This window comes from Hyperolius riggenbachi, chromosome 6 (genome assembly GCF_040937935.1).
Source record: "Hyperolius riggenbachi isolate aHypRig1 chromosome 6, aHypRig1.pri, whole genome shotgun sequence".
Classification (NCBI taxonomy): domain Eukaryota; kingdom Metazoa; phylum Chordata; class Amphibia; order Anura; family Hyperoliidae; genus Hyperolius; species Hyperolius riggenbachi.
This window is the reverse complement of record NC_090651.1, coordinates 290,732,592-290,758,430: the sequence shown is the minus strand read 5'-3', so window position 1 is coordinate 290,758,430 and position 25,839 is coordinate 290,732,592. Positions and strand designations below refer to the sequence as shown.

Genomic DNA, 25,839 nt, shown 5'->3' with positions numbered 1-25,839 from the left:
AATCATTCACCTGCTGTGGGGATGCGGCGAATATAGTGGGACATTCGTGTACAACAGGATTATATGAAAAAAAAAAACAAGGTAAAAACAAGACTTCAGTGTCTCTTTAACAGGTAGGAAATTGAGAAGTTCTTTACAACCCATCACTGGGATTACCAGTCATGTACACATTACAGGCAATGAAAAACTGTTCACAGAATGCTTTATGAAAAAGTATTTTAATAGACTTATAATTTAAATAACTTAGACTGAAAAAAATAACAAAAAAGCATTTAGAAAAAACAAACTGGGGAAAAGAAAAAAAAAAAAAAAAAAAAAAAGGATATGGATGTAAGAGATCCCCCAACTTTCTTCGTCACCCCCCCACCTGACCAGAGTTCACTCAATGTCACCTGAATACTTCCCTGTCCCTTTGGGTAATGTTTATTGTTTTTATGCAATTTAAAGCCGCCTCAAGGCTCTCTTTTTGTCCGTTTTCTTTTTTGCTGCAAGCTTCTTGTCGCGGTCTCCAGCGTGTTTCTTGGCCATGGGTCCATCACCAAGAGCCAATGTAGCGGACGCAGAAGAACAGGGGTCTGTAGGGTCCTTGCTCCTTAAGGCTGAGCTCTGGGCATGTATTTCTGTCATTAATCTTGCACGAGACGCATACTCTTCATAGTTTTCCAATAAAAGGCGGCCAGCCTCTTCATTCAATGCTGACTCTGGGTTTGGATGAATCATCAAACACTTTATTGTCTGAAAAAAAAACAAAATGACCAATTAGTGTTATGCATTTAGTATCAAATATTAGACATTTATGAAATGTGCCATGGGGGAGGGTGTGAGGCTTACTATTTGCTGCTTCTCTTCTGGTCCCCGGCCTATATGGGATGCACCATCTTCTCCATGGACTGACTGCCATATTTTGTAGTTCTCAACAATGTTTCAGGCGTGCAATGCATGCCGGGAGATGCTGTTCACGAGTGAACATCTCTGTACTTGCATCCATGGAAACAAAATTTAGCAGATGTGATTGGGTTTGTGGAGAAGATGGTTCAACTCACATAGTTACAGGGTACAGCACTTTTGTTCCCTTGCCTAAGTAGCGAGGCTCACCATAACCCCCCCCCCCCCAACACACTATTACAACTCCCTTTGTGGGGAGGTTTATTTAAAAAACAAAAATCCTGGTACTCAGTGCCCTTTAAAGTGGATCCGAGATGAACTTTTACTCATTGCATAATTGTGTTCCTTTCCCATTGTTTATAGAGCATTCCTCAAGCCAAATACTTTGTTTTTGTTTTAACTCTTATTCCCCATAAACTAAACAAGCCTTGCCCACAGGTTTTCAGAGAGCCTAGGCATTTTCAGACAGTAGCAAGGGTTCATGGGAGCTCAGTCTGGGCAGGAGGAGGGGGAAGTATTACTAGCCAGAGATTTAAGAGGCAGAGGGGAGGAGGGAGGGGGATTAGGTTTTTTTCACAGGCTCAGTGTGTAAGATGCAGATAAGCTTGCCTGTGTTTAACCATTTCACCAGTGAGGGGTTTTACCCCTTGAGCACCAGAGCAATTTTCACCTTTCAGCGCTCCTTCCATTCGTCTATAACTATTACTTATCGCAATGAAATGAACTAGATTTTTTTTTCGCCACCAATTAGGCTTTCTTTAGGTGGGTCATTATGCCAAGAATTTTTTTATTCTAAATGTGTTTGAATGGGAAAATTGGAAAAATGTGGGGGGGGGGGGGGGGGAAATCACCTTTCAGTTTTCGGCCATTATAGTTTTTAAATACACGCTACTGTAATTAAAATCCATGAAATTTGCCCATTTGTCCCGGTTATTACACAGTTTAAATTATGTCCCTATCACGTTTGGCGCCAATATTTTATTTGGAAATAAAGGTGCATTTTTTTCAGTTTTGCGTCCATCCCTAATTACAAGCCCATAGTTTATAAAGTAACAGTGTTATACCCTTTCTAAGCGCAGTTTTCAAAGGGCAACAACGAATTTACCAGAATTCAATTATGACTAAATAACTAATTGACTCATCTATGACTCATAATACTTGCATCTGTGACCCAATCTGCAATCTCCCTGATCTTCCTTATCCTCTCTCAACAGGTATGTGTAATCCCTAAATCTGAACTGCTCTGAAAATATCTGCAAGCAAACGCTTAATTTCCTGCTGCATCTGCTGTGTATGTGTAATCTCTGCCTTCTTTTTAATTTGCTACACTTTTTGCTTTCCTGATTTCCTCTGTAATAGTGTTAGCACCTGAGTTCCTTACAGACAGTATTGTAATTGCTATTGAATTCTGGCTTTTGTTCAGCCACCAGAAAACAAGGTGTGATCTGCAATTTCCATCAAAGCCTGTATCACATACAGATCTGTTCGAAGTTGCAGGAAATAAGACCACCCCTATTACTTAATTTGCATATTGTCTGCCAGCTGACTGGGCCTTCCTTCCTGATTACACATTGCTAATGCTATAGCTATGTGTATATAAGGAGAAAGGCCTTGTCGGTTCGACAAGTCGGTTCGCTTTCTAAGGGCAGTTTTCAAAGGGCAACAACGAATTTACCAGCATTCACCAGTAATTCAGCAGAAATAAGCACCACATCAAGGTAACATTAACTTTGTTGTATCTTGCTTATATTGCTGCACACTATTGCTGTCTATCTAGATTATCTCTGCCTTTGATTCTGAACTGCACAGCCTACAAGCCACCCCACCAAATAAACACAAACTGTACTGATAACGACTAAACACTGCTCCATTGCCCTAGGTAAGCCCACCACCAAGTATATCCTCCAACCTCTGCTACACCATTTTCCCTACCTATTTTCACCACCACTCCCATTGCAACAGTATGTATCCCCAACACATTATGCGGACCCCCCTCATACCACCTCTTTCCCTTGATCACCCGCCCTATTGGTGCCTCATGTTCTGGCTCCATCTGCTCCTCCCCCTGGTCCCTTGTCCACTGCTCACCACACATCCTAACCCCAGGCCCACTCCAGTCTCCCAGCCCCCCCATTCCCCTCCTCATACTTCCTCCCTCACCCACCACAACCAAATTCACCCACCAAGCCCCTCTCCCCGCCGCACCTCCCATCCTCCCCATACCCACGAACATTCTCGCCCCAATCTCATTCCCATCCGCCCCATACTCAGACAATCTCTTCCGCTATCTGGCGCTCTCTGGAATGCCAGATCTATCCGCAACAAGCTTACAACTATCCATGACCTCTTTATCTCAAAAACCCTCACCTTTCTTGCCCTTACCGAGACCTGGCTCACCCCCTCTGACCTGCCTGCAGCTGCAGCCCTATCGTACGGGGGTCTACACCTCAGCCATACCCCAAGACCAGATAACAGGCCTGGGGGAGGGGTGGGCCTACTCCTCTCCCCATCCTGCACCTTCCGTGTCCTTACCCCTCCCCCGTCTCTTTACTTTACCTCCTTTGAGGCCCATGTTATCCGCCTCTATCATCCCCTCCCAGCCATTATTGCAGTCCTATACCGCCCCCCCTCCAGTACAATATCGCACTTCCTAGAAAACCTTGCCTCCTGGCTCCCACACATCCTGTCCTCCGACCTCCCAACAATCATCCTCGGAGACTTTAACATTCCAATTGATGAGCCTACCACCTCTGCTGCCACTCAGCTTCTCTCACTCACCAACTCCCTTGGCCTCACTCAGCATACTAATGCCACAACCCACAGTGCTGGTAATACTTTGGACCTAATTTTCTCCAAAGCCATCGCACTTACCAACCTGGACATTACACCATTCCCCATCTCCGACCACCACCTCATCACCTTCACCCTCACTCCATCCAGCACCCCCTGTCTCCCTCCCCAAACTGGACGTTGGCAGAGAGATCTACGCAACCTTGACCCCAATGTACTAGCCACACCCCTCCACTCTCTCTCCTCCTCCCTCCCCAGCCTAACCTGCCCCAACGAAGCAGCAGCTCAATACAACAGTAACCTCTCCGCAGCCTTAGACCATGCGGCTCCCCTGACCTTTCGTACCAACAGTCGCCCCAACCCCCAACCTTGGCACACTGCCCTCACAAAAAAACTACAAAATGAGACACGAGCTGCAGAACGCAAATGGAGGAAATCCCGCCACAACAATGATTTCCTGGGATACAAGACCAAGTTGCAGACGTACCATACTGCCCTCGCTGATAGTAAACAGATATACTTCACTCACTTGATCGCTACCCAAGCCTCCAACCCACGTCGTCTTTTTGCCACCTTCAATGCCCTACTTAACCCCACACCTCCCCCCCCAACCTCCACCCTCTCAGTCACTGACCTATCAAACTACTTTATCAACAAAATTACAACAATCCGGAGGGATATTTCTCTCCTCCACTCTATCGCCCCCGCCTCCCCACCACATCCGACTCCTGCCTCTTTCTCCTCCCTTACCTCCTTCAATCCTGTCACGGTGGAGGAAGTCAACCAGCTGCTGGCAACTTCACCTGCCACTTCCTGCCCCCTAGATCCGGTCCCATCTGATTCTCTGCGCCCACATTTTTCTGATCTGGCCCCTGTCCTCACCCATCTGTTCAACCTCTCCTTCTCCACCGGCATCTTCCCCTCCATATTCAAACAGGCCACTGTGCTTCCCCTGCTAAAGAAATCTTCACTTGACCCTGCTCTGCCATCCAACTACCGCCCAATCTCTCTCCTCCCTTTTGCCTCAAAAATTCTTGAACGCCTGGCCCAACAACGCCTGACCAACTTCCTTAACTCCAACTCCCTTCTCGATCCCCTGCAGTCTGGTTTTCGCACAGCCCATTCTACAGAAACAGCCCTCACCAAAGTGGTAAACGACCTTGCCCTTGCCAAAGTCGAAGGTAAATACTCCATCCTGCTCCTCCTGGACCTCTCCTCGGCATTTGACACTGTCGACCACTCCCTCCTCCTCCACTCCCTGCAGCTAATGGGCATTCAGGACCTAGCCTTAGCCTGGATCTCCTCCTACCTCTCCAACCGCTCCTTCACAACATTTTTCAATGGCTCCTCATCCGCTCCTACACCCCTCTCAGTTGGTGTTCCTCAAGGTTCCGTCCTAGGACCACTCCTGTTCTCACTCTATACTGCCTCAATTGGTAAAATCATCTCCTCCATGGGTTTCAATTATCACCTGTATGCCGACGACACCCAGATATATCTCCACACCCCAGATATCTCCTCCTCTACCATGGACAAAGTCTCTGCCTGCCTCACATCCATTTCCTCCTGGATGGCTGCCAGGTACCTGAAGCTTAATTTGGACAAGACTGAGCTTCTAATATTCCCACCCCGCACAGCTGCACCCCTCCCAGATCTGCACGTCACTATTGAAAATACTACTATCCACCCTACCTCCCAAGCCCGCTGTCTAGGCGTTACTCTGGACTCTGAACTTTCCTTTACAGCCCACATCCAAGGTATTGTCAGATCCTGCAACTTCCACCTCCGCAACATCTCCAAGATCCGCTCCTACCTGTCACTTGACACCACTAAACTCCTTATCCATGCCCTTGTCATCTCCCGCCTAGACTACTGCAATTCTCTTTTATCTGGCCTCCCCTCTAACCGTACTGACCCACTTAAATTGGTAATGAATGCGGCAGCCAGACTGATACATTCTTCTCACCGCAGTGCCTCTACAACTCCGCTCTGTAAAGCACTACACTGGCTCCCCATCAGCTTTAGGATCAATTTCAAAATCCTGTGCTTGGCCTACAAATCAGTGCACAAGACCTGCCCGACCTACATCTCTGATCTGGTCCACAGGCACATACCAGCCCGCCCCCTCCGATCCTCCAATGACCTGCGCCTAGTCGCACCACGCATAACTCAGTCACACGCACGATTGCAGGACTTCACCAGGGCTGCCCCTACTCTCTGGAACTCTCTCCCACCAGCCGTCAGACTCGCCCCCACCTTTAATACCTTCAAACAAGCTCTCAAGACTCACCTCTTCACGCTCGCATACCCCCCTACACCAGTATCATAATATGTTCTGTTAGACCCCCTCTCAAAAGACGCACCTATTGTCTCCACCCCACCCTTTAGATTGTAAGCCTCTGGCAGGGCCATCCTCCCTAATGTATCCATCTTGATTATGCAATCTTACTCACAACCACCCTTCTTGTAGACTCGAACAGTCTATCTTGACCTATGACACTGTATTGTTATCAAATCATTTGCATGATCTTGTTTTGTTGTGAGTTTCCGTATGTTCTACCTGTATGTTAACCCATTTATCTATTGTGCAGCGCTGCGTAATATGTTGGCGCTTTATAAATACAATAAATAATAATAATAATAATACCCTCTTGACAATTATTTAAAAAGTTCAGTCCCTAATATAACTATTTATGTTTTTTATTGTAATTTTTTTCTTTTTATTACAAAAAATAAATTGGGGAGTGTGGGAGGTAATGAGTTAATTTATAGTGTAAAAGTATGTATTTGTGTATAAAAAATGTTTTGGATGTAGTTTTACCATTTGGCCACAAGATGGCCACAGTAATTTTTTGTTCATTCCACCTGTATGCGTCGGAAGTACGCTTACAGGAAGCACAATGAGGCTGGGAAACACTTTCACAATGATTGCGCTGCTTCTCATAGAAGCAGCCGATCATTGCTGGGGGGCTGAGATCAACAAATGGGAACATTTTTTCCCGTTCATTGATCTCCGGACAAGCGGCCGGCGGCGTGCGGGAGCGCGGACAGCGGCGGGAGGTGCGTATATCTACGCTCCTGGTGGGCAAAGGGTGTAAAAAAAGGAGCGTAGATATACACACGCGTGGTGGTGAAGTGGTTAATGTTTACAAACATGGCTGCTGTCATTGTATTACAGGAAGAAATATTCTATTGAAGCGGTTTGCAGCTAGATTTGCTGTGTAAACTATCTAAACTTCAGATAAGATATATATACAAGTTACTTGTTCTAGTTAGTTTTTCATCTCCGATCCGGTTAAGCACTATATAAAGACCATCTATTTCCCTTCCTACCCTTAAAACCTAACTAGTGATTATGTCCATCAAGTAGCAGTGGAAGAGGAATATTAGGGGGTTTATAGCAGAAGGTGCACGTAGCGCCATGAGTTAACCACTTGATGTCCACAGTGGTAAACCCCCCCTAAAGACCAGGCTAATTATTGCTAAAATGGCCACTGCAGTGCCGCACAACACCACACACGAGTGATTTCCCCCCCCCCCCCTTTCCCCCCACCAACTGTTGATGGGGTCTGATCGCTCCAGGTTTTTTATAAATATTTATTTTAATTAATAAATGTTGCTTTTTTATTTCCTTTCCCCTGCTCCCTCGCCAGCCAATCAGGGTGATCAGCTGTCATAGGCTTCAACCTATGACAGCTGATCACTGCCCAGCCTATGGAGGGGACACGGCTGTCCCCAGTACAGCGATGCTGCTGATCGCAGCGCTGTACATGTAAATAGACGGCGATTACGTCGTCGAACAGTCTCCTGAGCGAAGGCTGAAGGCGGGGCGGAGTTCCACTCCGAGCAGGAGATGCAAAGTGCAGCCCCAGGACTTAACACCAATTGCCGTTTGGCGGTCCTTGGGCTGCGGCCGCAGTCACGCCCATTGGCGTGAGGCGGTCTTAAAGTAGTTAAGCAAGACCACAACTCAGGCAGCCAACAGCATTATGTTAGGATAACCATTGGGAACTCACGTGTCAAACAAGAAAGCAATTACTCCTCATGAGTGGAAACTGATGCAACCACATAGCATGGTTCACTAGAATACAGCCCACAGCACCATTCAAAAGTAGAAAGGTGGTGATGGGGCAACACGTTTAATAGGAAATAAATATGGCAGCCACCACACTGCAGGAAGTGAACCCAGGCATCCTACATATAGTTTGATCAAGGTTTATAAAAAAACAAAACAGTACTTTGGTTTCCCAAAAACCTACAATGGTATGACCTCTTTCAGCAAGCTTCACTTCCCAAAACAGTCACGGCTTACCTTGAATGCGCTCTCATGATCTCCTAGTAAAGCCTGCTGCACCCTTTCCCTTCACTTTGTGGGTGATTGAGAAGGGCAACTATTGCTAAATGAATAACTAATAAGTCATGTCCTAAAATCTACCTCATAGCCTCTGGGCCCATTTACAAATAGAAGGTCTCACCATCAACCTTAAACAACAGTGTGTCCCATTCATGGTCTCTGGAATAGTTAACCGATAGGCTCCCTACGTAGTACGATCGTCATCCTTTAAATGTGACCATACATAGTTCCACTCACATTCACTACAGAAACCCAATCCATACCATGATCTAATTGCCCAAAAGAACCTATAAAAACCTGTACTAACAATGCCAAAAAGCTTACAGAGACTGCAACAGAGTACTAAACATCTCTGCACAAAAGCAGCAAGACTGAAAGTGTATGTGTGTCAAGTTACAAGCAATGTTTTAATATACATTCTAAGTTGATACTTAGGACAACAATCTGACAAACGAGTCAGGATTCTGTGATAGGGTAGGAGTCTGATCACATTGTAATTTTCTGCACACATCCCAGGCTTTGCTAGTGAAAAATCACTAGTCACTAGCAGAACCGACATCTCTATACTCACCAATAAGACATGTCTGATCCCTAGCTCCGCTTTCCAGTCTTTCTTTAAAACATTAACACATATTTCTCCATTGGAACTAACATTTGGATGAAAGATTTTAGTGAGAAAGTATCCTTTGGGAGGTGCTGCTGGAAAATCTTTTCCCAAGATTAATTTCATGCGGAAGATGCCTCCTGCATATGGGGTTCCCTCTGCAAATGCAATGCATAAAATAATGAGCCAACATAAAATAGGACAAATACAGTCATTCAAAAACATGTGTTAATTTGCTGTATTTGGCCAATGGGCTACAAAAATATTGATAACCAAATTTGCCCACATTGTTATTGAGAAAGGACTAGGATTCATTTGTGTTCTGATGAAAGAAAAATAATTAAAATCTAAAACCTAATATAGGGACTTAAAGGAAGCATCCAAAAAGAAAAAAAAAATCTACTTACCTTACGGCTTCCTCCAGCCCCTGGCAGCCACATCTCCCTCACCGCAGCTCTGGTGTTCTGAGATCCCCTCCGTTCCAGAAAGGTTGACATCTACCGCACCTGTGCGAGTGCTGCTGTCAATCACGCTTATGTGGTCTGGAATGTTCCACAGAACTACTGCGTTTGCGCAGAACACTTTAGAATACGTGAGCATGATTGAGAGCAGTGCTTGCACAGGTGCAGTAGATGCAGACCTACCAAGATCGGCATCTGAAACGGAGGATATCCCCGGATACCGGAGCTGCAGTGAGGGACACAACGGCTGCCAGGGACTGGAAGAAGCCCCAGGTAAGTAGATCTTTCTGCTCAGATGTTTCCTTTAATAAAAAAATATATAGCCCAACCGCACGCTCACGTTGCCGGGGGCATTCTGAGAATGAATGACCTCTGGGGCCAGATTCCCGACAATCTAGGTGGCAGATGACAGCAAGGGAGCGATAAGCCTGGAGGGGGCTGTAGGTAAGCCCTGGGTATGTATATTTTTAAAAACATTGCAGTAATGGCTTTATTAGAGCAGTCTGTGGGCCTACATTCTACTTTCCAATGTTAGGACCCTGTTGTGACCCTGTACTCCGCAGTCTTCGAGTGAGCACCTCCACCCCACCCTCTGCATCAATGTAGAGGGTAGAAGCTCAATTACATGGCAGTAAGTGGACAGAACAGCACCAGTAATCTCCCTAGAACATTTTTCTAGTTGGGTGGACAGTGACCAATAGAAAAAAAAGTGTGTGTGGTGTGTGTTGGGGGTGTTATGCAGTTAACCAGCCCCATCTTTCCACTTCGTTTTGAAGCTAAGAAGACGATGGAGAATTTGTTTTGCTTATTGAGATGAGAGTTAGTAGAAATGACCAATCTAGAAGCCTGCTATCATGACCAGAGAGCACGCCAACTGGCAAAATGGGGGAGAACAACACCACACTCAGATAGACTAGGGCCTGGGGTTGTGTTATAGCAATTAAAGTCTGGCGACAGATTGGAGGTTACACTTAATTGTGCAAAATCCTTCACTTGCTCCGCAACAGTGCTGTAGCATTTTGTTTTGCCCAGTGGCACATGGTACTGAGTGAGCATGCTATGTAATTTGCTCCTCCCATCTTAGAACAGTATGGTGGAGTAAAGAGGGTTGCCATGTAATACCCCTAACAAAGTTTCTGAGGAAAACAATCAATGTCACCATCCCTGAAAACCAAGAACAAATGTTTACGGTGGCCATGCATAGATTGCCACCCAATGTGTCAAACATCAGTTCCTCTGATCGTAAACTGATCAGAGAAGGATCAAATCCTGCCATTTACTAAACAGATTTTCACCATGAAAGTAAGTGATAACCTAACTGCTGCGCTAATACAGGGCAACATAGCAAATCTACCAGGGGAAAAACTGATGCATGTGTGGGCTGCTAATGGCCACTGTGCCCAGACTGATCATATAGGTCATGGGCCAAAGGTACGAGCAGCCAAATCAGCAGCTCCCACGCAAGACTAAATTCATATTTCCATTCTGCTTTGCACCGCTGATTAAAAAGGTAAACTAGAGTTAAACCATCCTTTGAAGGACACGAGGCAAAACTAAAACTTCCTGGGTAGCGGCTTAGCTTCTGATTGGAGGAAGCTAGCAGAGGAGAAGAAGGGTGGGGGGAGAGATGAGAAGCCACGCTATGCAGGACATGCTGATTGACAAGAGCAGGTCAATAGCAGGCTAGCGACAATCTGCTTCTCGCTAGCCTGGTGCTTTGTGGGGGGTTTTTTTGGGGGCGGGCGGGGGCGTTGAAACAGCAAATCATTGAGGGGACTGGTGCCGCTCCAGAAAGTCAGAGGCATGTTGTATACAGGACATGCCTCGGTCTTATTAAGATTTCATATATCGGCCTTGGGTTCTCTAAGTCTTTGTGAACTGCACAAGCACAGAGCACTCACGGCCACAGCAGCGCTATCATGAGAGGTACATGGCGCGCACTCCCAGAAGACCACAACCCAGCCACGGGTCACAATTTACAGAGACAGCGGGGGCCTCAGGCACAGAGGAAGGTGTTGAAATGGTTACACTGCTACAGGCTGGAATAAGTCCCAGATGAGTAAAACTTCTGTTTTAGGTTTGCCTCATGTATCCTTTAACTCACAGATGTCGAACTCCAGGCCTGGAGGGCCAGATCCATGCCAGTGTTTAGGATGGACTGAACAAGAGAATAATGTGTTCTTCCTGATGGACCACACCTTTCCTGATTCAGGATTATCAATTTGTGCTGTGTCAAAAATGTGTAAGGACCTCGGCCCTCGAAGAACCGGTTTGACATCCCTGCTTTAACTGAAGGAAGAGGAATATGGAGGCTGCCATATTTATTTTCCCCACTTTGTGACCCGCGAAAACTTTATATGTGCATGAATGTAAACAGTGAAAGTACAAAGGCACATTGCCTTTCCCATCAAAAGGAGAACACTAACGACAGTGTTTCCTAAAGGGACACTTAGAGACACTGAAGCGAAAAAAAAATGATATTATGATTTGTATGTGTAGTACAGCTAAGAAATAAAACATTAAGATCAGATACATCAGTCTAATTGTTTCCAGTACAGGAAGAGTTGAGAAACTCCAGTTGTTATCTCTATGCAAAAAAGCTATTAAGCTCTCCGACTAACTTGGTCGTGGAGAGGGCTGTTATCTGACTTTTATTATCTCAACTGTAATTGAACTGTTTACTTTTCCTCTGCTAGAGGAGAGTTCATTGCTTCACAGACTGCAATGAAAGACTCATTTTGAATGCTGAGTGTTGTGTAATCTGCACATATTATAGAATAATGCAGTGTTAGAAAAAACACTATATACCTGAAAATAAAAGTATGAGAATATTTTCTTTGCTGCTAATCTTCTAGTAATTATTCATAGTACACAACCAATTCATTATATCATATTTTTTTTCGCTTCAGTGTCTCTTTAACCACTTAAGGACCGGGCTATTGTGGATGATTCTGTGCTACATGGGCTCTCCAGCCCACAGCACAGATCGGGAATCACGCAGGGCGACCAGACCCCCCCCCCCTTTTTTTCCCCTGACCTGCAGAAGGGTCTGATCACCGCCACACCGTGTGGCCGAGCGGGGAGCGCCTTAAAGCCCCCCTCCGCAGCGATTTCCGCCCTCCCTCTCCCTCCATGGGCTGCGCAGGACGGAGGCAGATTTCCTTTATGGCGCTGCTGCGCAGCAGCGCCGTATTGATGTAAACATCTGGGATTTCTTCCCCGCGTGTTTACAACTAGCCTGCGAGCCGCGATCGAAGGCTCGCAGGCTATTCACGGAGACACCCTCCGTGACCTGACATGGCGTTTCTATGTAAAACCACAAACAACCAGCCGCCGCCTATCGGCGTTAGCTGGTCGTTAAGTGGTTAAGCTTCTACCAGCCCCCTGCAGCACTCCTGTGCCCTCGCAGCCACTCACTAATCCTCTGGTGCCTTGCCAACAGGACTGGTCACGCGTAGCTTTCTCTGCATTCCCGACTAATTATCGCTATTGCGGACCACAACACGTACAAAAATACATGTTGCCGCATATCTATGCGTAGGTAATGCGGCAACGTGTATCTTTATACACGTTGCAGCCCGCAAGAGCGCTAATTACTGTCGGGAATGCGGAGAAAGCTACGTGTGGCCAGTCCTGTCGGGCCTGTCGACAAAAACAAAACTAGCTGGCAGCGGGGGACCAGAGGATTAGCGAGTGGCTGTGAGGGCACAAGACTGCTGCAGGGGGCTGGTAGAAGCCCCAGGTGAGTAAAACTTTTTTTCTGGCACAAGTGTCCCTTTAAGGAAGAGGGCCCGCATAAAAGCCCCCCCCTACAGTCACTATAGACAAACCGCTAATGGCCCATACTCACGGGCTACAAATGTCGCCAGTGAGTATGGGCCGTTGAAGGGGCGCGCACCCCGAACTGTCACCCGTCGCTGATGTCGCCAGGCGATTGAAATGTTCAATCGCCTGGCGACAGTCGCCGCCGCAACTCCGCCGCAGCTGTCGCTAGTCCGCGTGAGTACGCGGACTAGCGACAGCAACCTCCATTGAGGTATGCAGAGCTTCCGGCGGGGGGAGGAGGAACGTCGGCGACGCTCACGTGTGCTGGCGACAGGCCACTTTTGATGCCCGTGAGTATGGGCCATTACAGTCTGTTCAATCAGGCCTGTGACCCACTTGCAGCCTTTTTGCCATTGTTTTGTCAAGCATTCGTGCTTTAAAAATTCATTCACATGAATGAGAATTGCAACAAAAGTAGCTGCAGCTTTTCAAAACTGCTTCAATTCTCATTCAAGTGAATTTTTTTTAAATGCAATAAAATTCCTCAAACAAGCACTCCGTTACAATGCACCAACCTGGTCCTTCAATGCTGACTTGCACATCAGTTATGTCTTCTTCATTGGGAATGATCTTTATTCCTTCAGGAGGGTCAGACGTCAGGGTAGAGACCTCTTTGTAAACTTGGCGTATCACATGAGGGGGTAAGTTTTCAACGTTTGAATTCTATAAACAGAAGAAAACATTACAATCAAAAATGTCATCATTCAGGAAAATTACTAATTAAAACATTCCAGGAATGCAGCAAAAACGTATCTGCCCTCTATAGAGCAAGTGACTAGGTTGCCTATAAAATAGGTTCAGTAAATGCCAGAATTTTGGAAAAGCAAGAAAAGATTGCTGGAATTAAACAGTTGGTTCGCCAAGATCCACCTGCACAAGCCAAAGGTGGAGCAGACATACAAAAACGAGGAAAGAACCAGCACTGCTAGAAGCCTTTGTAGCAAACCGTTTCAAAACTTCAGATTCAGAACCCAATGCCTTGGATTTTACAACAGGTCAGATCAGACTTTTAATAAACTGCATAAAATCGATTGGATATAATGGAACAATAGATTAAAGTGAACCAGAGACAAAGCACCCTCATGTATTTTACCATATATATCAGTTGAAACAGAGAAAACCCCTACCCTGCCCTGTTCCATTCTTCACTGTCCAGCTTGCTTCTTATAAGCCCTAATAAAATCCCTGACTGAGCATTCAGTCTGGCTTTGCTATGACTCCGCTATAATGATTCCTAAGCAGAGCCACAATGGGGCAGGCCTGGGCATGAAAAGACACCAGAGAACACACTCAGCTATAATGAATCCTGAGCAAAGCCAGGCCGAATGCTCAGTCAGGGATGTTATAAGGGCTGTTAACAACAAGGCTGAGCAGTGAAGAGTGAAGCAGAGAGCAGGGTAGGTGTTTTCTCTAATGTTCCCACTGATAAGAGAATATATATATATATATATATATATATATATATATATATATATATATATATATATATATATATATATAGATATAGATATAGATATAGATAGAGAGAGAGAGAGATGATGGATAGATAGATAGTAAAATACACGAGGGCGCTTCGTCTCTGGTTCCCTTTAAAGAGAAGGTCCAAGCAAAATTAAAAAAAAATGAGTTTCACTTACCTGGGGCTTCTACCAGCCCCATGCAGCCATCCTGTGCCCTTGTAGTCACTCACTGCTGCTCCAGTCCCCCGCTGGTAGCTTGTCGACCTCGGAGGCCGGCGGGCCGCATTGCTTACGTTTTTACGCATTCCCACTAGTGCAGGAACATTAACATACATTTTTACGCGTTACTGGTTCAATGCGTACATTTTTACGAGTTGCACCACTAATGCGTAAAAATGTATGTGTTAATGTTCCTGCACTAGCGGGAATGTGTAAAAATGTACACAATGCGGCACGCTGCCCTCTGAGTAGGCCTGAACGATTTTCGGTTTTTAAACCGAAATCGCGATCAGCGGCATGACGATCTTGAGATCGTCAAAGCCACGGTTTTTCGCACCGCCGCCTGTATCTGCTCTGCTCCGCCCCCGCTGCATTGCTGCATGGAGAGCCGCTGTGAAGTGGCGAGCGTTGCCAAGCAACGCTTGTACACACGCAGGCGAGCCAGCCCGGAAACATACTTTCAAACAAGTTCCTGCCGCCTGGCTCTGGCTGCGCTGGGTATGACAAGTGAGTGGGGGCGGGCACTTGGACTACAGTGCATGCGTCTAATGCAGACTTTGGGGCAGTAATCTTTCCTGTGCACGCACTGCTCCGCCCCCAGTCATGTGGTCCCGCTGTCCTCAGGAAGAAGAAAGATGCTGCCGGTTTGTGCCTGACTCCGTGAGGCAGAGGGCTCAGGTTGCCTGCAGATGGACAGAGCGCCCCGGGACCTGGATGGATCATCTTGTAGGCGTTTTTTTTTTCCCAGCCTGCCCTGTCTACCTATGCCGAAGGGGAGGGAGGAGCGTGGAGGTTCAGCTGGAAAACTGTGTGATGTGAGGTGGGTGGGAAGCCCTGGAACTGGATAGTCAGTTGTGAGGGTAGGAAAGGTAGAAACACTATTGTGAAAGGTCAAAGACAATTGTGAGGTGGGTGGCCAGTAGACAATTTTGAGGGGAGGCAGAGGCAGAATACATACCTGGGGCTTCCACCACCCCCATGCACACCTCTCAGGCCACTCTGTCCCTAGGCGTCTAGCCAGTTGCGCTTCACTGCGCTTGCACGGCCTGGCTGCGCACACGCACCTTTCATGCTTCTGCACAGTTAGTACTGCAAAGGCGCAGAATGCTCCCAGGCTCAGAAGCGCGAGTGAGGGGTGTGGGACCGGGCTGCATACACCATGAAGTGCAACTGACCACAACTGGGAAATTTACCGGGCAAGACGGGAGGGAGGACGGAGCAGCCTGGGAAAACTGTACACACAAAAGGGGAGACCTGCCTATATATACTAAACGGGATCTGGATGGCTAGCCTGTACTGCGGCACCTACACTGGCTGACCTGTACTGGGGGCACTCATACTCAATATCGGAGTGCTGATCTATCGTCGTGTTTCAAAAATCGTGAATCGAAATTGCAATTTCTGGCAAAAATCGTGCAATTCAATCTTTCCCTAAAATCGTTCAAGCCTACCTCCGAGGTCGACAAGCTGCCAGCGGGGGACTGGAGCAGCAGTGAGTGACTACAAGGGCACAGGATGGCTGCATGGGGGAAACAAAAAGTTCCCTGGGGGGTACCCACCTCGGGAGGGGGAAGCCTCAGGGTCCCAATGAGGCTTCTCCCTCCCCTGCAGCTGCAGGCAGTCCAGTGCTGGCTCCCCCAAAGTGTCCCGGAACCCTCCCTCGACAAGCCTGACAAGGGCTGATAAGAGCCGATTTATTTACCTTTCCTGGCTCCAGCGGGGACGCTGTTGCGGCTACCTACATGGAGATAGGCGAAAATAGACGATCTCTGTCGGGTCCGCCCTACTGCGCAGGCCCGACAGCGATTGGCTATTTGCTCCCATCTCTGAGCAGAGAGACGATACTGCGTCTGCGCTGGAGCCGGGAAGGTAAATATTTACATCCCCGCTGTTCGGGGAGCTTTATCGCCGCCGCGGGACCGAGGAGGACGGGGAAGCCTCAATAGGATCCGGAGGCTTCCCCCACACCAGGCGAGTACCCCACAGGGGAGGTTTTTCTCATTACATGCTTTCTTTAAAGCTAGGATATGCAGGAGAACAGGCAATTTGCAAAGAAGAATCCAATGACCTCAAAGTACACCTGTAATCTTTCCCCCCCAAAGTTACGGTACTTGGCTTCAGTAGGGGGAAGCCTCTGGATGATCCAGACTTCCCTGATCCTCCGCAACCCCTTCGCTGCTGGCCATCCAGAGGTTTCCCAAGCATCTAACTTTTGGGGAGAAACGTTACACAATATGTTTTAGGACTGTAAAATGAAGCATCTGTAGGAAATCCAAATAATAATAGAGCATAGAAACGTCATGCAGTCAACTGTCTGAGGATGAAACTATTCACTGCCTAATTGGCACACCTAATATCTGGAATGCCAATGACATTTGTTGGTTTATTGTGAAGTCACAAGCTTACGTTGTCATTTTACCCTCATATTTCAGGCTCTATTCATGCTAATAGTCATTACAAATTCATTTAAAGTGATTAACTTTCGGAAGTGGTAATCATGAAAGCATTCCATTAGTACACACCTTAACTTAAACACAAGCTATAATAAGCAAAATGTGATTCATATGTACTAAATGCAATTAAAAGAAACGTACACCGACATATACACACACAAAAAAAATGTACTTAGAGGAACTCCAGTGAAAATAATGTAGTAAAAAAAAGTGCTTAATTTTTTACCATAATTCTGTATAAATGATTTAGTCAGTGTTTGCTCATTGTAAAATCTTTCCTCTCCCCGATTTACATTCTGACATTTATTACATGGTGACATTTTTACTGTGGGCAGGTTATGTAGCTGCTCCTAGCTGTTTTGGCTGTTAGAAACAGCCATTTCCTGTCTGTGAACATTGTTACATTGTGGCAGTTTGCCCAGAGTACCACGGTCCCAGAGCTTCTTGTGGGAGGGGTTTGAGCACAAAGTCAGTCATACAGCGCCCCCTGATGGTCGGTCTGTGAAAAGCATTATATTTCTCATGTAAAAAGGGGGTATCAGCTACTGATTGGGATAAAGTTCAATTCTAGGTTGGAGTTTCTCTTTAAGTGCAAAAAATAAAATAAAATAAAGAATAATGCTTCCATGTGAAGCTCTGCTGCCTAAGCAATGATGTACCCACCCCAGTACCAAGCCATGATATACTTGAACTCTCCCACAAAAGTGCTGCAATGCAAATAAAAACGAATGCAGCAATCATAAGCATTCTAACAGCTTCCACTCAGTAATTAAAAGGACAGTTAACCGCAGGGCTGTGGAGTCGGAGTCGGGCAATTTTGGGTGCCTGGAGTCTGAGTCGGGAAAAAATGCACCGACTCCGACTCCTAATGAATTTGTAACTGTAATTAAAATAGAAAATATGATAAAATGTTCTATTTCTCAGATAATAGTCATTAAAAATAATGTATATATACAGTAATAGCTGTGCTTAGTCCACAAAAATGAAATAAACCAATCAAAATTAGTTACTTGCGCTGCTTCAATAAAGCAGTCACCGTATTTTTAAGATCAGATATACATATCTGATTGTGACTGTATATATGATGTGTACACAGGAATCTCTTATATATACTAAATAACATATATGCTGTAAGAATAAAGCCTGATGTGTAGCTGTGTCACTAATAGAGATAGTCAACGAGATGGAAATAATTCTGCACTGATGCTGATTTATGCAAATGTATGCACTCCCTTTGCTGATGAAATCAAATAATTTGATATGTTAAAATTTGGTTTGGTGACTACAAATTAAAGGGTAACTGAGACGGATGAAAAGTAAAGTTTTATACATACCTGGGGCTTCCTCCAGCCCCCTTCAGGCTAATCAGTCCCTCGCTGTCCTCCACCACCCGGATCTTCTGCTATGAGTCCTGGTAATTCAGCCAGTCAGCGCTGTCCGGCCGCATGCCGCTCCCACAGCCAGGAACATTCTGCACCTGCGCAATAGTGCTGCACAGGTGTAGTATGCTCCTGGCGGCGGAGTGTGTGCATGCGCACTACGCCTGACTGGCTCAAGTACCTGGACTCATAGCAGAAGATCCAGGTGGTGGAGGAGGACAACCAGGGACTGATTATCCTGAAGGGGGCTGGAGGAAGCCCCAGGTATGTATAAAACTTTAATTTCATCTGTCTCAGGTTTACTTTGTTACACAGTAGTACTATACTCTACATATGCACTCCCCACAGAGCTGCAGGGAATCCACTGAGAATGCTGTGCACATTGAACACAGAGGTGTTGTCTGTTTACAATCTCCTCATTCCCCTGCAGAGTACCTGCACATCATTCTTACATGTACCCACACTTACATTGCCTAGGGCCTGATAGATGTTCTTTGTTCCGGTTTGTACCTTTTACAAGTACTCTTACCAAGGACTAGTTTTAGTCTAAAGGGAATAAATATAGTAGTCTACATATCCTCACTTCAGTTGTCTTGTAAAATTCCTAAGCGTTGGCAGTTAAGAGACGAATTTCATGTTACATACTTTTAATCAACAAAATTGTAATATGCAAATTAGAGGAGTCGGAGTTGTGGAGTCGGTGGAATCCTAAACTGAGGAGTCGGAGTCGGTGGATTTTTGGACCGACTCCACAGCCCTGGTTAACCGGACGATCACTGAACAGTCTCCCTGAGCAGTTAACTAAAAAAGTAATCCAAATATGAGAGTTGCAGAATTACCACCTCCACCACAATCTGATTGTGTGTCTGAGACTGCATAAATATGCGTCAAGCATGCGATGCCACACAGTGTCTTAAGCCTGCCATACACTGGCAGACTTTCTCCTGACATGCCCAAAAGATAGATCCCTCTGACATCTAATCAGAGAGGGATTTAATTGCTGCTGCACACTGCACAACATTTTTTAAAGGTAACCTAAACAGAGGGATATGGATGTTTCCTTTTAAACAATACCAGCTGTCTGGCAGTCCTGCTGATCTCTGGCTGCAGTAGTGGCTGAATCATACACCTGAAACAAGCATGCAACTAATCCAGAGCACCTGATCTGCATGCTTGTTCATGGGCTGTGGCTAAAAGTATTAGACACAGGATCAGCAGGAGAGTCAGGCAACTGGTATTTCAAAGGTTCCCTTTAAGAAATAAATTACCACCACATTAACAACCCGGAGAATAAGAGGAAGCGCACTGGGCACATAGGGGAGTGACTTCATACTGCAGTGCTAATACTCTGCATAGGAACAGCAATATTACGATCACCGGCTCTAGTACACCTGCAGTAGAACACGGGCCGCCCCCCCCCCCCCCCCACGGTGAGGCTTGCGCCGCGACCAATAGGGCACGTGCAAGCTATTTGGAATGCAGGGAGGAATGCAGGGAGGAAAGCAGAATCATTGGTAACTATCCCCTTGTAATCCAGCCGCTCAGCTGCAGCAATTAAGGCTCATTTGAATCCAGAGTAAGCACTTGTGATTACTTGTGAGCCCATCCCTGGTAGCACAGCTGCAAACATCCAGGGGATCCTGGAATCCAACAGTGGTTAGGAGGAGACCTAAGAAGCCTCAGGTTTCTCTCTTTCATGACAAGTATCTGATTTTCTCTCAGTACAGTAGCTGGATAGAGCACTGGTTAAACACTTCAGCCGTGGGTTGTTTTCACCTTATAGACAAGAGGAATTTTTTTTCACATTTTCAGCGCTTCACCCTTTCATTCCCCAACAAAATGATCTATACCTTTTTCGCCACCAATTAGGCTTTCTTTGGGTGGTACATTATGCTAAGTATTTTATTCTAAAGGCATTTTTTATGGGAATAAGAAAAAAAATTTAAACAATTCATTCTCAGTTTTTGACCATTATAGTTTTAAAAAACAAACTGGATACGGCCACAATTTGCCCCGGTTGTTGCAATGTTTGAATTATATCCCTAGTACAATGTATAGTAATATTTTATTTGGAAATAAAGGTGTACTTTTTCAGTTTTACATCCATCACTAATTTCAAGCCTGTAATTTAATAATATACCCTCTCTTGACATTAAAACATTTTTTTAGTCCCCAATTTTACTATTTGGCCACAAGATGTCCTCACGCATTATTTTCTATTGCATATAATAAGTACACAAATAGGAAGTAATGCATGGCTGTGTTGCTTCGGAAGTGCTGCAGGTATCTCATTGATACCGACAATTACGGGGACCTAGAGGGGAGATGAATGGAAAAAGCTGTTCACCGCAGCTCCCTCCCGGTCCCCGGCGATGAAGTCAGGCCGACCCCCAGGTCGATGAGGTCGGCCTGTACAGCGCGAGCGGCGCTGTCACTCAGCGCCACGTGGACCGGAGAAGACTGCGTAGATCTACTGCGCCTGCGCAGTCCACGTGGCGGTGATTGACAGCCCCGCTCGCGCAGGCGCAGTACAGGCCGACCTGGAGGTCGGCCTGACTTTATCGCCGGGGACTGGGAGGGAGCTGCGGCGAATGGCTGCGTGCAGAGCTGGGGTGACGGACATGCTGAGAACTTGGGGCAGGAGGAAGCCCCGGGTAATCAGTGCTTATTTTATTAATTTTTGATTGATAACTCCTTTAAGCTAATGATCGGCGGCAAGCGCAGCAGCACGATCTTTGAAAAGAAAAAAACAGTGACCATTCTCGAAGTACAAGCACAGACTGACTTAGGGGACTTCTGTCCCCTACCACCAATGCCTGTCGCTGGGACAATCGCGATCACAGGCTTCCACCTGCACGATCGCGTGCTGCTCCGCAAACTGCACAGACAAGTCTCACGTCCCTGCAGCTAGAGCGGCACCAGCGTGTGGCTGAAATGGTGAAGGGCTCGGTCTCTGACACAGGAGAACAAGGTTTTAATCTCTGCTCTTCCTCCTGTTCAGTAAGCATGCACCTATTCAGCAAGGAGACTTTGGGCAAGAATTCCTAACACTGCTACTGCTTATATACTGCGTCCTAGTGGCTGCAGCTCTGGCGCTTTGAGTCTGCCAGCAGAAAAGCGCATTATAAATATTCTGTGTCTGCTCTACAAAAGTTTAAAGGAATACCTAAGGAAAAAAAATATAAAAAAATGTTAACTTACCTGGGGCTTCTTGCAGCCCCCTGGAGTCATCCTGCACCCACGATGTCCCCATTCCTTCTGGCCAGCAGCGGTGACCACCGCAAAGCCACCCGCTACCCCGCATACATGGCCCTGAGCCGCACGCACCCTGATCGCGCTCCCATGGCAGGGAGCATTCTGCACATGTACAGTAGCCATGTCCATGTACTGTGCATGCGCAGAACGCTCCCGGCCAAGGAGCTCTATCAGGATGCAAATAGCTCAGGGCAGTAGTGGGTGACAATGGGCCAGCTTTGCGGAGGTTGCTGCTGCTGACCGGAGGAAATCAGGATGGCGCCGTGCTCACATGACGAATTCAGGGGGGCGCAAAAAGCCCCAAGTAAAGCTACATACACAAGGGGACAATTGTCCCCGTTGCATGCGCGCACGCGAACAGGGAGCGACAGCTGTCCACACGTCTCGCCAGAGATGCGGCGGAAGCTGTTTGTGAATGGAGCATCCCCCGGCCGGATGCTCCATTCACTCGCGTAGGTCTCCTGTCGCTAGTCCGCGTACTCACGCGGGACTAGCGACAGTTCCGGCGACAGCTGTAGCCGGCGATTGAACGTCTATCGCCTGGCAAAAGCGGCGACGGTTCGGGGTGCGCGTGTCACACACGGGCGACCTTTTGCCACAACACGCGAGTGACACGTGGTTGCGGCGACGGCCGTACCCTATGTGTATGGGCCTTTACAGTGTTCTCTCCAGGCTCTTTTAGCCGGGTGCTCCACCCAGTTAATTTTGGTGAGCACCTGGCAGTCATCGGCTCACCTCATAAGCTGTAAGCAGAGTTGTGCCGGCCCAGCGTTCCACTGTCACGTCCTACCTGGTTACTTTGTCATGCCACCCAGCTAAATTCTGGGGAAAAACTCTAGTAACTAATATTTTTTTCACTTAAAGTGACTAACAAAAATTACAACGTTTTTTCTACCTTCCTACAAGTTCCTAAACCTATTCTAATGTGATCTGGCTTGCTGCAGCTCTTTCTACTATAACCATCTCTGTAATAAATCAATGTATCTTTCCCCTGTCAGACTTGTCGGCCTGTGTCTGGAAGGCTGCCAAGTTCTTCAGTGTTGAACTGTTCCTCTATGCACACTCCAGTGTGTGTTTTATTTACATAAGCCAGCAGCTTCTCTGCTATCTTATCAGTGATAGAAGAGAGCTGGATAAAAATCCTTCTCTGGAGGCTGTGAAAGGAGCTTGTCTGTCACATACTAAGGAATTAACGACATAGGCAGAGCTGTCTGCAGGAAGCCTGTAATGTTCAGTGCATGAGAGAAGCTGGGGACAGAAGGTAAACACACACAAGTGATCTCTTGAGATTCAGAAGTAAGGCTGTATACAGCCTGCTTGTGTATGGATGTATTTTCTATGTGTGGACATACTGTACATCAACCTACTTCCTGTTTTGGTGGCCATTTTGTTTGTTTATAAACAAACTTTTTAAAACAGTTTTTGACTACTTTTAATGCGGCGGGGAGCGGCGAAATTGTGACAGAGGGTAATAGGAGATGTCCCCTAACGCACTGGTATGTTTACTTTTGTGCGATTTTAACAATACAGATTCTCTTTAAGTACTCCTTTAATGAAGTACAGGAATCAAAAAATGTCTACAAATGTTAACAAGTATGCAAAAGCTTACCAATATACAGTTAAGTCGTTTTGCTAAGAGTCTCCAGTCGTGTGACTAGCATTGTATAGTCAATGACTAGTCAAGTATATTACAGTAGATGAATTGCTACACAGTCATAAATTGTTCATATGTATACTGAAACTCAAAGTAACAGCAAAACCTCTCCTGCACAGGATAATCAGACAAACCAGATACTCAGCGCATGATTTTAATGGATTACGGTGTGGTACAATAACCGATTTGACCATTACATGCTACAGTAAAAATCAATCTAATAATTTTGCTACCCTACAACTCCACTGTGTATGACACACAGCATTCACAATAATGTTTAGTCCAATGGTGCCCACTAAGGATACAATCTTACCACTTATGTAACATGAGGAGGAACCAAAAGTATCCATTTAAAGTATATTCACTTCCTGCCCACTAGATAGATTTGGTAACATTTTTAAGATTGTATAGACACCTGAAGCTGGACAGCCCAATTTTTAGCTAAATTTTGTTCAAGCGATCATGGAAATGCAATTGGAAATAATCCCTGTCAAATTGGTCTAGAGGTGCAGAGACCATGATCATCATGGCACATTATTTCCTCCTTGTAGTGGGTGCTATTCTGACTCCAGTTTACTTAAAAAGAAAAATGTAATACATTGACAGCATTAATTAACCAATCTGTTCCTCTTATTTATCAACCAATTAGAAAGATTTTTTTGAGATCAACAAAATTGACAAACTTTCATTTTTAGAATCATTTGCAGTGGATTGGGGAAGCCAATTAGTTTTTTTTTTTTGCCAATCCAATCACAATTATCTAGACTGTTCAAACATATTTTCACTAAGAATTGGACCATTAGTGGTCACCTTTAGGACCATTTACTGGGCAGCTAGTGAGGATGTTATACTTGGGTGAAACAAAATGTTAAGCTGGAAGCAGCTGGTGAAGGTGATAAACTATACTCTGTAACCATGGATGGAGAGCAGCATCATATAAAGAACAGTAAGGCAGGTAACAGGATGGATGGTGAGCCCGGGCCGGAAGGCTGCTGGGAACATACCATGCCGCTGGAGGGCTCCCTCTCCCGACCGCTGGAGCTCAGCTGTGTCTCTGGCTGTGCTGGGGACTCTGCTGTGACCCCCGGGGACCGGCAGGCCTGGGCTCGTTACACGGTGACAGGGATATGACGTTGTCGTCCAGTTACGGAGGCTTCGGGCCTAGCACAACCGTATCACAATTTCCTATTCCTTCACGGTCCCTCCCCCTCGCCCGCTTTCACGACAGCCAGGCCTCCTTTCCCCGCTTCCGTTACCCCGTTACTACACCTCTCCGGCCCACCAACACCCCTTCATATAACCTTCGCCCTTTTCTAACCACGCCTACGCCGATTCGCTGCTGCCATCCAATGGGAACGGAGAGATGTCACGCAAGCGAGCCAGTAGCACCGCGAGTTAGCGACCATTTCCCAGTCAGCATGCTCTTCCTGTGACTGACTGGGGTTCGCACCAATGCCTGCCCGCAGTACAGAGAGTGGCCGCGTCACAGGGAAAAGCCAGACGTTTATTGGCTGGTTTGAATAACTCTAACCGGGGGGAAGGTGTGGTCTAGCGGTCGCTTTTGTTTATGTGGGGGAAGTGACGTCGTGTTCGAATATCCTCTCGGTTTTAGCGTGGGTAGTACGGTGTTGTGCGGACATCTAGCGATCCTCTGGTTAGTCCAACGGAACAGCTAGAAGGCGGGTAGCCTTCAGCCTCCTGTGTCATAGAGGCGCTACTAGTTGGCTTTGGAATTCAGAAAGCTGCTATAATAAGCATACACTTAGTGACGTTAATGCCAGTCCTTGGCTGTCGCGTCAAAATCCTGCAAACAGTGGAGTTAAAATGCCTTCCCTGCGTGCTTGTTTTGGACCAGCAGTTTTGAAGATAAAGCTAAAGGATTAGTACAACATCTGCAGCAGTGATGGGCTCACGAGGTGCCTAAGCACTCGAATTCGTGATTTAAATTAGGTTTAATTGCCTCAGGTGTGCGGTGGGGAAATAAGGGGTTATTTACCCATAAGTCCGTGCGCTCCAAATAGCTTGAATGCGTCCTACGTGCACTTCCTCCTTCAAGAGAACCCGAGGTGGGATTTAATTATGTTAGTGGGGCACAGAGGCTGGTTGTGCACACTAACCCTCCACAGTGCTAGCGACAACACAGCGTGTCGCCAGCACAATGTTTACCTATGCCGTGTCTGTTTACGCCGCTCCCCCGCCTCCTCTGTATTGGCGCTACCCGCCCGCGTCCCTTCCTGTCCGCTGATTGGAGGGAAGGGACGCGGGCGGGTAGTGCCGATACAGAGGAGGCGGGGGAGCGGTGCTAACAGACACGGCATAGGTAAACATTGTGCTGGCGACACGCTGTGTGTCGCTAGCACTGCGGAGGGTATAGCAGCGCGCAGGGGTGTCCTGGAGGCACACCATGGGGCAACAGAGGCTGGTGTTAGTGTGCACAACCAGCCTCTGGTCCTCACTAACATAATTAAGTCCCACCTCGGGTTTTCTTTCAAGCTGGAAG

The 25,839-nt window shown here is 46.5% G+C and overlaps 1 protein-coding gene across 1 annotated transcript; it reads right to left on the bottom strand.

The window, feature by feature from the left end:
- Positions 1 to 202: 202 nt before the first annotated feature.
- UBE2S (ubiquitin conjugating enzyme E2 S) lies at positions 203 to 24,824 on the bottom strand. The gene is made up of 4 exons (XM_068241028.1): positions 24,344 to 24,824; positions 13,435 to 13,582; positions 8,601 to 8,791; positions 203 to 735 (listed from the first exon to the last, which is right to left on the bottom strand). The coding sequence occupies exons 1-4, from the start codon at positions 24,344 to 24,346 to the stop codon at positions 442 to 444; spliced, it is 636 nt and encodes a 211-aa protein (XP_068097129.1). The 5' UTR covers positions 24,347 to 24,824; the 3' UTR covers positions 203 to 441.
- Positions 24,825 to 25,839: the final 1,015 nt, after the last annotated feature.

Bases quoted from the DNA above. Each gene is read 5' to 3' on its own strand.
- UBE2S (XM_068241028.1), bottom strand. The intron at 8,792-13,434 runs GTTGGTGCATTG...TTGCATTTGCAG, and splicing joins AGTCAGCATTGAAGGACCAG to AGGGAACCCCATATGCAGGA. The intron at 736-8,600 runs GTGAGTATAGAG...TTTTTTTTTCAG, and splicing joins GGATCAGACATGTCTTATTG to ACAATAAAGTGTTTGATGAT.